Source organism: Notothenia rossii, assembly GCF_949606895.1.
Source record: "Notothenia rossii genome assembly, chromosome: 2".
Taxonomy (NCBI): Eukaryota; Metazoa; Chordata; class Actinopteri; order Perciformes; family Nototheniidae; genus Notothenia; species Notothenia rossii.
In genome coordinates this window covers 64177803-64192490 of record NC_136904.1, presented here as the reverse complement: position 1 = coordinate 64192490, position 14688 = coordinate 64177803, and the positions used below count along the sequence as shown (strand labels likewise).

General features: G+C 41.6%; 1 protein-coding gene across 9 annotated transcripts in view; it reads right to left on the bottom strand.

The window, feature by feature from the left end:
• tns1b (tensin 1b) overlaps positions 1-14688 on the bottom strand; it is a 281948-nt gene that overhangs the window by 232435 nt on the left and 34825 nt on the right. The window contains exon 1 of one of the 9 annotated variants that reach the window (XM_079664783.1): positions 12610-12745. The exons of the other annotated variants lie outside the window; for them this stretch is intronic. Within the exon in view, the coding sequence (XP_079520909.1) occupies positions 12610-12624 (15 nt within the window). The 5' untranslated portion in view covers positions 12625-12745. Of the gene's footprint in view, positions 1-12609; positions 12746-14688 lie in introns of those variants that run through there. 9 annotated transcript variants of the gene reach the window in all.

Sequence of the window (14688 nt, the reverse complement as noted above, 5' to 3'; positions counted from 1 at the left end):
GGCTGGCATTCTTTATACTTTACGCAGGACCATATCTCTGGAACCCATTGGTTGATTTGGGTGATTTACACCTTTTTCTTAACCATTACATCCAATAGAATCAATAGGCAGTTCCCACATCCACGTAAACATTACCATTGCGGACGTAATAGAGAAGCAAACGAAGCATATCTGAAAGAACAAGCCTGGACGGCAAAACTTTATACCCAATATATTGCCATAAATATGAAGGTGGATTATCAGTAAAAATGTCTACGTGACATAAAGACATTGGATTAACCTTGAGCAGCGTTTTTATTCCGTTGAACACAACTTTTGATCACAAATCAAAAATATTTTTGAAACCGGATGTTGTTTACTTTCTCTTTTCTGGCTGATAGCTCCCGAATTCGGGGTCGTACAGGGATGACATTACATGTGTGGAATATGTGGAGTCTCAGCTTTAATCGGATATCTTGTTTGTGCAGTGACAATAAGTAATAAGGGCATTGCTACCGTGAATGCTGTGCAAAAATCCGTTAGCATTTTTTTGCTCCATGCTAATTCAAAGGCTTGGTATTACTCTTGTGTTTCTTTTAGCAAAAAATGGTTCATATTGTCGGTTAGCTGAGTTTCTTATCGTTAAAAGGGTATGGAACATTAATAGTTTCATAAATGTTAAGAAGCCCTGAGACATAGTCTCGTAAAAAAACGGTGGGAGGGGTCCACTGGGGGGACCCTCGGGCTTAAGAGGTTAGTGAGCTGGTATTATTCGGTAGTTTTACATTGTATTTCACCATTTGTAATCATGGTGCAGTATTGTGTTTGTGCAGGTTGCACAAATACCAGCCTGTCAGGACATCGAGTCCACTATTTCCCTAACAGGAAAAGAAAGCTAGCTAGCTTTCAGTCCTGGGTTCGTTTTGTGCAGACAAAGAGACGGGACTTCAATGCTCCGCCCCTTCAATGCTCTCTCCCCGCCCCCCTCCTTCCCTGCTCTGTTATGGATCAGTATCAATAGTCCTGCCAGTAACGTTACAATATTATCAATTCTACTTTAGTTATAGCCTGATATATGATAGCTAACTATACAATGTTGTGATGTGACGTTAGCTAACATTCTGTGTCTAACGCCGATCACTCACCAAGATAGCTGCCCCTTCCCTGCTCTCTCTCTCCCCTCCGGTACAGCTCCGAAGGTAGTGTGGAGTTGCATTAGGTAACGTTTATCAGGAAACCGTATTACATCTCTCTCCCCCCCTTCACTGCTCTCTTCCCCCCCCTCCCCCCCCCCTCCTTCCCTGCTCTCTCTCTCCCCTCCGGTACAGCACCGTAACCGTTCGTAGTGTGGATTTGCATTAGGTAACGTGAGATACGGCTGATACTTGCGCATTAGTTTCTGTTATGGATCAGTATCAACAGTCCTGCCAGTAACGTTACTATATTATCAATGCTACTTTAGTTATAGCCTGATATATGATAGCTAACTTTACAATGTTGTGATGTGACGTTAGTTAACATTCTGTAACTAACGCCGATCACTCACCAAGATAGCTGCTCAGTTCTCCGCTGGTTCTCCTCACACCACAGCTCAATTGCTCTCCGATGGCCGATGGATTTCTTCTAATCCTTGGCTGCTCCTGGTCTCTTGGACGCCTAACAGGCTGATAATTATAGGTTGTGGTCCGTCATATGCATTCGAATATACATGTTCAACTTCTTCTGTGTCTTCTGTGTCGAAACTAGCATTGGGATCCATGTTTATTAATACTGTAACGTTCACAGATGGAGTCGGAAACAGGCTTCAAGTTATTAGGCTTTAATAACTCTTATTTTCAGGATCACAGATTCAGGAACAGCTTGTGGATTCAACCTCACACACTCTGACGCTAACTCCCACACATACCCATATATATAACGGTGATAGAGTCCCGGGTCTGCTCCGCCTCTCTGTGTTGGGCGTTCTGCTCCATGGTACTCATCTCCGCTATAGCTACGCTTGCCTGCTTATGGGCCTCCTCCAGCTGAGATTTACCAGTATCCAACTCTGCTTTTGTCCTTTTCAGGTCTTCTAAAGTTTTCGAAGTCTCCCGTTGGGATTGTTCCAGCTTATTCTGGAGCTCGTTGTAACCTTGCTGCAGCGCCTTAGCGTCTCTACCCATCTCGCTGATCCTCTCCTGGTACTTGATGCAGTCCCTCTGCAGCTGCCGGACCTTCAGCTGCTTCTCCCTCAGCAGCTCCTCCAGCTGCCGCTCTCTGCTCTGACTGCCTTCCCTGACCCTCTGAGCGGACCTCAGCTGCTGCTCCAGCTCCCTCTGCTTACCAGACTCTGCTTCGGCTCTCTCTCTCTGTGCTTGCCTCATGTCCTCCTCCAGCCTGGCGGCCCGGTCGCTCTCGCTCTGCGCCTCGGCCTCCAACTCGGACCGCTCCCTCGCCAACCGCTCCACCTCCCGCTGCAGCTCGCTCAAATGCTCCCGGTTGTCCGCCGCCTCCTGCTGGTAGTCTGCGATGCTGCCGTTGAGCTGGGCCAGCTGGTTCCTCAGACGCTCCTCCAGGTGGTCCTTCTCGGCTTCCAGGCTCCTTCTTCCTCTCCATCCCTACTTTCCTGCTTCACTCCCATCTTGCTGAACTTTTCCATCTCCGCTAGCTTACCTGCTAGCTCCATGACGCAGTTACGAACACCCGTCCGGATAGACGTCCTCCGTTCGAAAAGTCACTTCTGACACCAATGTAACGTTCACAGATGGAGTCGGAAACAGGCTTCAAGTTATTAGGCTTTAATAACTCTTATTTCCTTAGGATCACAGATTCAGGAACAGCTTGTGGATTCAACCTCACACACTCTGACGCTAACTCCCACACATACCCATATATATAACAGTGTCTACGTCACAACTTCCCCGCCCTCCCCCGTCTGCTCCCCCAACCACAGGACCACACCTAGACCAGCATCACTGTGCAGCTCTGTGATTGGCAAAGAGACGGGGGATGCCTGAGTGACACCCTCAGCATCCTATTAGGGTCGCTACACTACGTTACACCAGCCGCTCTCCCCCTTGTTTCCCCTTTGTTACGTCACACGCGGGAGGTCACGTGGGGAGGCTTTTTTGATGAAGTAAAAATGTCTTACAAAAAGATGTCACTGTAGTGCAGGGACGTGCACAGACATTTGGAGGGGCTATTGCTCTAAACTGGAAAAAGGGCCTCCCCCCCGAAAAAAAATATAAGACCAAAACGATTATTACATTAACTCATTTGAACTAGGCTTGGGCGGTATGACGGTATTACGGTATACCAGGGTATTTCGAAATCCCGTCGGTATGATTTTCAATACCGTGACGTCACAGACTGTGCGGCAAATCACAGATGCGTTTCATTCTATTACACTGACACAGAGTTTTGACAGGGACGACATTGTTTGTAATGCACAACACGCGCCAGCAGAGGGCAGGGGAGGGCAGTCCGTCTTTCCCGCTCTCAGAGCTCAGCACAGAGCTGAGCTGAGCAAGGCATCATTTGCCGGCCCCGAACTCGGACTACTAGTAAAAAAGAAAAATGCCTCTGCGCCTGTTTCGGACTATTTTGGGTCTACTCGTCGCCAGTGACTTCATCCAGCACAAAGAGAGACAGAGGCACTTCTTTGGGAATGTTTAAGACGGGGTGAGTGAGTGTTGACATTTTTTAATCCTATGCAACTGGTTGATGGTTTTGTAGTCGAGTTCGGATGGTTTTAAAAACGAAAGCATTTACGTGCTAAACATTCACGCGAGTAATCCAATGAATCAAGTGGAAATAAGGTTTTTAACACATGCACGGAATAATATTGCCAAACTAGTTAGTGAATATAGCAAACTTTATTCAATAAGTCAAGTATTTACTCCCGGAAAATGTTTATGTATGATGATATATTGTTGACTTAGCTCACAATGGAAACAACGTCGGACATCTACAAACGCGTCCTGTATCCGATCTCAAAATGTGCCATTTGCAGAATGTGTCATGTATGCAGCCCTTGTTTTGCACTTGCGCGCACGCCCCGGCACTTTGCGAGCGCCTACCGGCTAGGGCTGCATTTTACACCGAACATATAATATACCGTTCGAAACAGCTATTTGCCGCCGAACGCCACCTCGCTCAAGTCGACCCAAGTCATACCTTCATATACCGTATACCACGGTATGATGTCAGCAAGGTATGACGGTATGAAAAAAATGATACCGCCCAAGCCTAATTTGAACAGTAATTCACATCATCATCTCATAAAAAAATAAGCTAAGGCAACTACTTGCATTCGGTGACTTGATTTTTAAAATGAAAACCAGGGACATTTTTTGTTTTGCGTTCCATATCTCATTAAAATATAGTTTGATCATTGTAACTGCTGTGCAGACATGCTGATAAAATAGGGCTTCTAATTAACTTAAATAAACTCACTAATTAATTAAACCAGTTCAATACGCATTATTCTTATTCTTATCATTCTTTATGAGCGCAGTAACGGTAAGGTATCTAATTACTTATTTATTTAGTATTCTATAACTTAATAAACAGAGATGGTCAAATTAAAGTAGAGACATGGCAGAAATCCTACAATAAAGCGGGACCTTGAAGTGTTCTCCTGTGAGAGGGCGATCAAGAAAAGAGAGCGAGCGGCGCGTTGAGGGAGTTTACCATGGATATTTAATAGGACTTCACAGAGCAGATGAAAAGACACAGAAAGACAGAAGCACAATAACAAGTATATGTAGGTGTTTTTTTGTAAATAACCGATGGTGTCAAGAGGAAGTAAAGTCCCTGCCATGAGAATACTCAAAATCCATTTTCCAAAATCCGACACGGTGGTCTTAACGCACCGGCACCAATACAGTAGCCTCTAATAAATATATACGTAACATATGTAATCCCACACTTAGCGATATACAACATAAATAATAAAAACGTAGGCCTACCTGATTTAAAACACTTTTGTGGTCATACTGTAGAATGAGTTCACACCCTTTAGTCTATGGTTCACACTGAAACGAGTTCTTCATTCAAAATGTTGCGGGCAATTACATGTAAGAAGAAGGAGAAGAAGAAAAAGAAGAAGAAGAAGAAGAAGTAGAAGAAGAATGAAGCTGGTGTGTTTCCCGCAGCGAGACACTACAATACTAATTGTGGGCTTATCATGTTGATTCGATCACAACAGAAAAATAAAAAAAAACTATCGCTCTCTCCAGAGGGGCAGGTCAGTCAAAAAGGGAAAACGGGCCGTAGCCCGTACCTGTGCACGTCCCTGCTGTAGTGTATATTTATGTATATTTTTTTGAAAATCTAGTGTATACATCATTTTCCTACACATTTATTCACAGGTGTCTTTAACCTGGAAGTTGCTCTTTAAGTGTTCACTCCATTGTCAGGAGGAAAATACAAATACAAAAGACAGAAAGTGTCTCTTATACCTCATTCACACCAACGGTGTTTCAGGGCCGGTTCGGAGCTGGGGCTTGAAAAGCACCGGGTTTTCCTCTTCACACCGCAGCGGAGCAGCCTCTTAGCTCCGGAATCCGGTTCATTTCGAGCACCAAAAAATTGTCCGGCCAGAGCAAAAGCACCACATACGTCACGCTTACGTCGAGGCGGGGGCAGGGGCAGGGGCGGGATCAACTCCTGAACAACGACAAAAAGCCGGCGTTTTATCCAGTTTGTACACAACGATGGAGAAACTTAACAAGCAGCAGTGGTCCACTGAAGATACCAGCTACCTACTGGGAATCTGGTCTTCTGAAGGGGTACAGAGGAAGCTGGAGCATAATTGGCCATTGTTGTTGTTGTCGGTGTCAGCTGTGAGGGGTTTCCGCGTGGTTTGGCTTTATGAAGCAGGCACGCAAACGGTTACGTCATGACGCAAACGATGACGCAATGACGCAGCACCAGTCGGACTCTGGGCAGTGTGAAAAGAGCCGGAGCTAAACCGAAGAACCGGTTCTGAACCTGAAAAGCTCTAGCACGGAGCTTGAACCGGAGTTGCGTTGGTGTGAATGAGGTGAAACCACTTTAGACCCTCCAATTAGAGACCTCAATGCAGAGCACCATTGGTAAAGATGAATGCCAGTTACAAAGAATCCTCAGTTACCATATACCACTTTTATGTGTTGTATTTCAAAAACACTTTTAACAAAATATTTTTGACATTATCCTATTTATAAAAACACAATTTTCTTTATTTAATGGCACAAACAAGTAATCATTTTCACACAAAAGATTCAGTTTAAATATGATATCAATATAACAAAACCAAAAACTCAAAAAGGCAAAATTAATATACCTTCATATATCATCTTTATGACTTGCCAATGTACTACTTATTGGAATATTTAGGCACAGAAACCACCTTTCAGTAATTGTTCAGTGAGCCCCCCCTCTCCACCAGCAGCTGGACAGACAGCAGAACTCCTTCTCTTACAGACTGTTGCAGCTCCACTGTCACAAGGACAGATACAGGAAAACATTCCTGCCAACAGCCATAACCCTGTTTAACCCTCCTATTGTCTTCGTTTAGCTGGAGCACAATCGGCCATTGTTGTTGTTGTCGGTGTCAGCTGTGAGGGGTTTCCGCGCGGTTTGGCTTTATGAAGCAGGCACGCAAATGGTTACGTCATGACGCAAACGATGACGCAATGACGCAGCACCAGTCGGACTCTGGGCAGTGTGAAAAGAGCCGGAGCTAAATCGAAGAACCGGTTCTGAACCTGAAAAGCTCTAGCACGGAGCTTGAACCGGAGTTGCGTTGGTGTGAATGAGGTGAAACCACTTTAGACCCTCCAATTAGAGACCTCAATGCAGAGCACCATTGGTAAAGATGAATGCCAGTTACAAAGAATCCTCAGTTACCATATACCACTTTTATGTGTTGTATTTCAAAAACACTTTTAACAAAATATTTTTGACATTATCCTATTTATAAAAACACAATTTTCTTTCTTTAATGGCACAAACAAGTAATCATTTTCACACAAAAGATTCAGTTTAAATATGATATCAATATAACAAAACCAAAAACTCAAAAAGGCAAAATTAATATACCTTCATATATCATCTTTATGACTTGCCAATGTACTACTTATTGGAATATTTAGGCACAGAAACCACCTTTCAGTAATTGTTCAGTGAGCCCCCCCTCTCCACCAGCAGCTGGACAGACAGCAGAACTCCTTCTCTTACAGACTGTTGCAGCTCCGCTGTCACAAGGACAGATACAGGAAAACATTCCTGCCAACAGCCATAACCCTGTTTAACCCTCCTATTGTCTTCGTTTAGCTGGAGCACAATCGGCCATTGTTGTTGTTGTCAGTGTCAGCTGTGAGGGGTTTCCGCGCGGTTTGGCTTTATGAAGCAGGCACACAAATGGTTACGTCATGACGCAAACGATGACGCAATGACGCAGCACCAGTCGGACTCTGGGCAGTGTGAAAAGAGCCGGAGCTAAATCGAAGAACCGGTTCTGAACCTGAAAAGCTCTAGCACGGAGCTTGAACCGGAGTTGCGTTGGTGTGAATGAGGTGAAACCACTTAAGACCCTCCAATTAGAGACCTCAATGCAGAGCACCATTGGTAAAGATGAAAGCCAGTTACAAATAATCCTCAGTTACCATATACCACTTTTATGTGTTGTATTTCAAAAACACTATTAACAAAATATTTTTGACATTATCCTATGTATAAAAACACAATTTTCTTTCTTTAATGGCACATACAAGTAATCATTTTCACACAAAAGATTCAGTTTAAATATGATACCAATATAAAAAAAAAAAAAACTCAAAAAGGCAACATTTATTTACCTCCATATATCATCTTTATGACTTGCCAATGTACTACTTATTGGAATATTTAGGCACAGAAACCACCTTTCAGTAATTGTTCAGTGAACCCCCCCTCTCCACCAGCAGCTGGACAGACAGCAGAGCTCCTTCTCTTACAGACTGCTGCAGCTCTGCTGTCACAAGGACAGATACAGGAAAACATTCCTGCCAAGAGCCATAACCCTGTTTAACCCTCCTATTGTCTTCGTCCCCCCCCCTTACGTTGGTGTTCGCGGTCAAATTTGACCGGTTCTGTTTTAACTACTATTACATTAACACAAAAACCATTAATCATCACCAAATTCCATTTAACACCCTTTCAAATGTACATATTGTATCAGACTACTGGCATACATGAACAACTGCAGTAAATATACAAAGAACAGACACTGACGGCCCGTCCACACAGCGGCGTGCGTTGAAGCTTGCCGGCGGGCGTGTCTGAAACTCGACCAACAACCAATCACATGAATCTCCCTCCCGCCCCTGACACACAAGCAGCGGTTTGATTGGCTAGAGCTTGTACTGGCATATGATTCGATTGGCTGACGCTTCTGCCGGGGCTTCAAAAGTTGAACATTGCTCAACTTTGGCAGCGAGCCATGCCAGCAAAGCTCCGCGTCGCTTCCCACAATGCAGTTCGGCGAAAAGTGACGTCACCCCATTCAAAGTGAATGGTGAAGCTTTCAATGCACGCCGCTGTGGACGGACCGTGAACAGGGCTTGACAGTAACGGTGGCCAGGTTGCCATTGGCAACCATTCAGAAAAAATGTCAACAACTTCTTGGCCTTCGGTTGGCATCAGCGGCAACCACTTTTTAACATGAAGAAATAAGGACCGCAAACAGCTAAATGTGTTCCCCAAAATAGATAAATGTTAATTATTTGTTGTATTAAGAGTGATATTTAATTATTGTTGTGACCAGTCGGAACCTGATACTTAAGTTGCACGTGCATTGGTGTGATTAAGAGCCAGAAAGCGATGCAAGTTTACTCACGTGCGCTGTGTGTTTGTTTTACAAAAAATGGCGAAGCCAATTAAGTTGTTTGACTGTGGGGTAAAAAGTTCGGCCAACCAGTCAACATCTCTAACGAATGTTCAAAGTGATTCAACTGATAAAGCGCAAAATGAACCCGAACGAAAACCAAAGAGGAAATGTGTAAAGTCTTGGGAGGCGAAATATGTACATTCTGCTACCTTGTGCATTCACTTCCGGTAAAAATTCCTTCAAAATAAGAGTCCCGATCTTATTACTTCCAAAATAAAAGTGCAAAACGAAACTTTACCATAGGAAAATATTGGCATACAAATATAATCACTTCTATAAAAATGTAACACATTTTAATTATAGTTAGAAATATTAAAGGTAATTTACAGCATTAATAATTAATATCTAATTATTGTCTGTGAATGCTTTTCATTTATTTAACATTAGAAATGTATTAGTCTGGCCAATCCAAGACTTCAATGCTGAAGGGCCAGTGGATCTATGGTGGGGGTCAGCCAGGGCCGGCTCTAGACAATTTGCAGCGAGATTTGAGTTGGCGCCCCAGCCAGAGAATCGTACAATAGAAAAGATAAAGATCAATAGAGTATCCAAGGAATACACAATAGAATGGGGGGTGGACGTCACATCCTCTAGGGGGGTCCGGAGGTATGCCCCCCCGGGAAGATTTTTTTAACATTTTAAAGGTCCCATGTCATGCTTTTCCGGTTATTACCCGTCCCCTTGTGTGTTATGAAGGTTTTTCTGCATGTAAACGGTGTGCAGAGTCAAAACCCTCAAAGTACACCCTGTAGCGAGTAAAACTCTAAAACAGAAAATACCTCCCCAAAACACCTCGTTGGTGAAACGTCATCATGACATCATCATCCATTTGATTCTTCCGGGTACGTACTTACGAAAGCACGTACCCGATCAGTGGAAATGGCCATGACATGTGACCTTTAAAGTAAAATGCTTCAATCTGGTGTACTTTAAGCAGAATTACTACTAGATCTAGGGGGTACAACTCTAAACACCCATATGAAAAAGATTGGTTTACATTTTATAAATCAAATAAGTATGTGAACATAACCAATAACCTACCATAGCCAATAACAAATAAATGTAACTTATTTTATTTTTGTTTTTCATTCATATCTTATTTGACCTATTAACACTTATTTATTCGTGAATTTTTTTTAATCTCTCCAGTTTAAAACAATATTTTTGGTTAGTATACATAGTATACATTGAAATGATTTCAAACCTGTTTTATCCCAATAATTATAAAGGAGTGCCTTGGAAATATTTCTTTACATAAATTGTGACCAAACCGTTTGAGACCCACAGAGATAACTTAGACTAAAGTGAACTATCTAAACACTCAGAGTCCTTTACCTCGCTGAGCTGTAGTCATCAGCCTCTCAGTCTGACTGGAGAGGACTCTCCCTCCACATTATTGTAGAAACGTCTTCTTCTTATATCCGTTAGAGCAGCTAGCACCAGATTCTAATAACAACAGCGCCGCATTTTCATCACTTACAGCGCCCAACGTACAGGGCAAATGAAAAGTGTAACCGGGGTCAAAAAAGGGTGTTACATTTACTTAATTATGAATGTTGTTACATCAAGGCCGAAAATTAGGATGAGCACCAACGGTCAAAAATGTTTTTCTACCAGCGCAGCGCCTCCCCAGATCTGGCGCCCTAGGCGAAAATCTATAACGCCAGTGCTACGGGCCGGCCCTGGGGTCAGCACAAAGGTCAAGAGAACCCACATTTGAAAGAAAGACAACAGATGACCAAGAAACTAGTGACTTGCTCAATTCATTTGTGAGGGATCTGTGAAGAACATGACAACAGCTGCACTACTGGTCTTTAGTATACCAGCAATTGAGGGTGGACAAGTTTACAACCACTTTAGTTTCAAATAATTGTGTTAATTACTTATTGTAAAGCATTTGAACATTATTTTCTCACATTTTCATTATTAAGTTGATGTATAACTGTATAGTATCTTAATTATTTAAAATATAAGGTGACTAAAAATGGCAACCGTATTTTAAGTTTTGGCAACCAAAAGCTGATGCCTGGTTTCCAGCCTGGCAACCACTTTTAAAAGTTAGCGTTGAGCCCTGCTGAACATGTATTGCGTGTGCCAGGTGTGATCCATGTGGGGGGATGGGCACATAAGAGCGGGAAATATGCCACATATTTCTGTGTGCGTGTGTGTGTGTCAGGTGTGATTCACATGGGGGGATTGGGCACATAAGGGGGGGGACACACATCTAGAGTATGTGTGTGCGTTTGTGTGTGTGTTTGATCTGATCCGGATGGTTACTAATTCCTTTTCTTTATGGCGGTCAATTTTGAACGGGAACACCGTGGGGGTTACAAAGTTGACTAAATCGTGCAATGTTTTATGTTCAAATGTCTACTGTGAAGGATATCATAAAGCCTTAATGCAATCGAATGTAAAGCAAAAAAGTTATGATTGATGAAAGTAGTAAATCGGTCAGATTTGACCCGAACACAACAGGAGGGACAAGTCACCTCTGGTTATGTGGACTTATCATTTCACTGTACATTTTACATTTATATCTAATTTAATATGCCCTTCAATAGCGTTTTATTTGTCAGATAGTCTACATATCTTTATACTCACGTTCAACTTTTTTGACTCTTAATACTGTTTTATCTTCTATTTTGAGATGTTTATATTGTTTAAATGTTTATTTTCTACTCTTTTTTTTATTGCTAATTATGTGCAATACTTCGTTTTTTATGCTGCTGCAATGAAAAAAGGTCCATAGTATATCTTATCTTATCTGATCTTGTTTGGAAATGGTCCCACCCACTGCAGAGTCGGGTTTTGGTCCAGTCTTATTTTGTGTTGTTTATGTGTGAGACATCACTTACTTCACTTTTAACAATACGTTTTTAAGAGTCTTACTTCATGTCAATTCATTCACTCTTAATGTCTGAGGCAGCATTATGCTCTGGTGAAACTTGCCCACATATGGGGCTGAACAGGTACCCTTATATGGCATTTTTGGAGCATTGACCATGAATATAACAACATCTCAGAGTTTAAGGATAAGTATACATGTATTTGCTTGAGGTTCAATATTTTGTATTCACTGTAATTGAATATACTGTACATATCAAGCAAGTAAATCTCAGCAATAAGCACTGAAGGTAATGAACCGCATCACACTTTTCACGTTTTATTAATCATCAATTTAAAAAAAAAATGAACACCAGCTATCCACTAATTCTTAGCCCAGGCTGTAGTCACTTTTAGGGACCAGCTACAGAATATATAACCTATACTAGGTTATATTAATATAACAGTAATACTAAAGGAATCACCATGTGAAAACCAATTCACAAGGGCATATTGTCTGTCTGTTTTAGTATCAAGACCAACAGCAGTGATCTACAGCATCATATCGTATCAATATGATGAAATTTAAAGCATATAAACAAAACCACAGTCACATTTTATCAATATTTAAGGCTAGCTAGGCAAAATCAGATTAAAAAAAGGTTTCGAAAGAAGAAAAAAAAGAACAGCTTCAGCCAAAAAATGTGAAAATCAATTTCAATCTGTCCTCAGAAAGTGGTTTGAAGTAACATTTATTGTAGTAATGCATATTTATAACCAAGAATGAGCAAAACCATGAGCAGAGTTTTTGGACTAAGCCTCAAAGTTTTGCGTGCTGGGTTGGAATGACCTCGACATAGGAGCGAATCCCTGACCACCCGCGGTTCAAAACAACATGTTGCAACAACACTCACCAGCCAGAGGGACATCGCAGAGGCTCTTTGAAGACACCTGGGGCAGTAATTCCTTTTCAAAGATCCACAGCTTTCTTCAACACTGAACCAGCTTTTGTGGGATTAACAAGTACAATGTTATTGTCCCTCAAAGTTGGATGCACTGGCCAAAAAGAGCCTAGCAGTCTGGCCCTTATCCTGACACACTTCCTGAGCTGCATTGTTAGCAGGAGGAGAGGAAACGCGCACACAGACACACTATGGAAAGCCCGTGTCAGGAGATCATACCATGGAAAGTGACAATACCAGGGGCTGGAGTTTGCTCGCTGAGATGTTTAGTTCCCTTAGCCAAGGTCAGAGTAAAAGTCCCAAACAGAGTGGACTTGCTTTTGCTGACAATTGTGTTGTGATTCTCTGTTAGCAGAACAAAAAACTTCTCCGGTTGCTCCCAGGTTCCGATCAAAGAAAAAGTTTGTATTAATATATAAGTACAAATACACACATTCACAGGACCTATACACATAAGGTCCTGCACACATTTTGTATGGAGAGGTGTCAAAGCGAAGAGGCTGCCATGTTTCACGGCACCAGAGAGCAGATAGGGGGTTGGTACCTTGTGAATATGTATTGTGTGTACAGTGCTCAAACATTTTGAATATGTTATCGTACAGCTTAAACTTGAAGGAGTGTTTGTATAGATGTGTAAAATAGTAGGGAAAACATTTTACCATACATTCTTTGATACTTCTATTTGTATTGGGTCTGTGGTCCATGTGGTAAATGAATGAGCACAACTGCTCCAGTTAACATTGTGTTCACTCATAAGTGATGGTTCAAAATATGTCGCTGGACATTTCTCAAGGTCTTTCGCACAGTTTTAAGGTGTTTATTATTTAAAAGTGAATTATTTGGCAAACAATATAAATATTTTTTTTTTTTTTGTTCTTTGGTAAATGGTTTATGGTTACTTAATACACCAGTGATTTGCATTTAAATTGTCTGTGTGAAAGTGTTGTATAATGTGTACTTAAAATGTGTAGATGAGTTAAAGTTACTTAATAATATTGATTTAATTTATAGTGGGGTTTATACAGCTAAAGGTTTTTATTTAAAGATAATAAAAAATATTGAAGTTAACGATACTGAACTTGTAATTAACTGACATCTTGTGGGATTTTTCAATAATAAAGTTTAAGTCCATCAGTTCAATAATAATAATAATAATAATAAATCATAAACGTGAGACGATTAGTCGACTAATAGCCTGAATTGACGACTGCTGTTCGATGAGCACATGTTTGAGTCGTGGGCAGCCCTTTAAATGACACAGTGCATTATTCAAATTTGGCAGTACTTTAACTTTCTAGTCAACAAAATATCATATAACAATGTATGTATTCTTTATGTTTAAGTGAGGTGGAGACATTGAACATAGACTTTTTAAGTTTTAATGAAATGCTTTAGTTTATTTGTATTCAATGAAAATGCATATATCTGACTTTAATGCCTGGCTTTTTGTACCTTGGCAATACAATTAAAACAATTAAAAAAGTTAATTAAAAAAGTTAATTTAGGACTTGTATCTAATTCACCAGCACCAACCAACACTAAGTGCAGATATATTCACTTCAGGTCAGAATTACTTGATTGAAGTGAATATATCTGCACTTTCTGTTGTTCGGAGTAGGAATCTCTATCGTTTTTGCACTTATTGTAAGTCGTGGGCAGTGGGTGAGGGAGACGGGTGGGCAGTGGGTGAGGGAGACGGGTGGACAGAGGGAGGGAGTTGAGGTGGATGGAGGTATTTCTTTAACTTTGTTTTTTTGTTTATATCCAGAGGCATAAGAAATGCCTCTGGATATAAAGTGGGAAAACCTGCGTTCCAGGAGAAACCCCAATGCAAAAATACTATAGGGAGGGTAAGGAAGAAGGGCAGATGAAAGATGGGCATGAGGTAGATGGAGGTGGGGTGAGGAAGATGAAGGAGGGTTGAGGGAGGGGAAGAGAGGTGAAGAGGGGGGATAAAAGGGAGCTACTGTTGTCATGAACAACTAGCAGCGGCCTGCATTCTCCTTGTCTCGTCTCCTCTCTTGTTTTTTC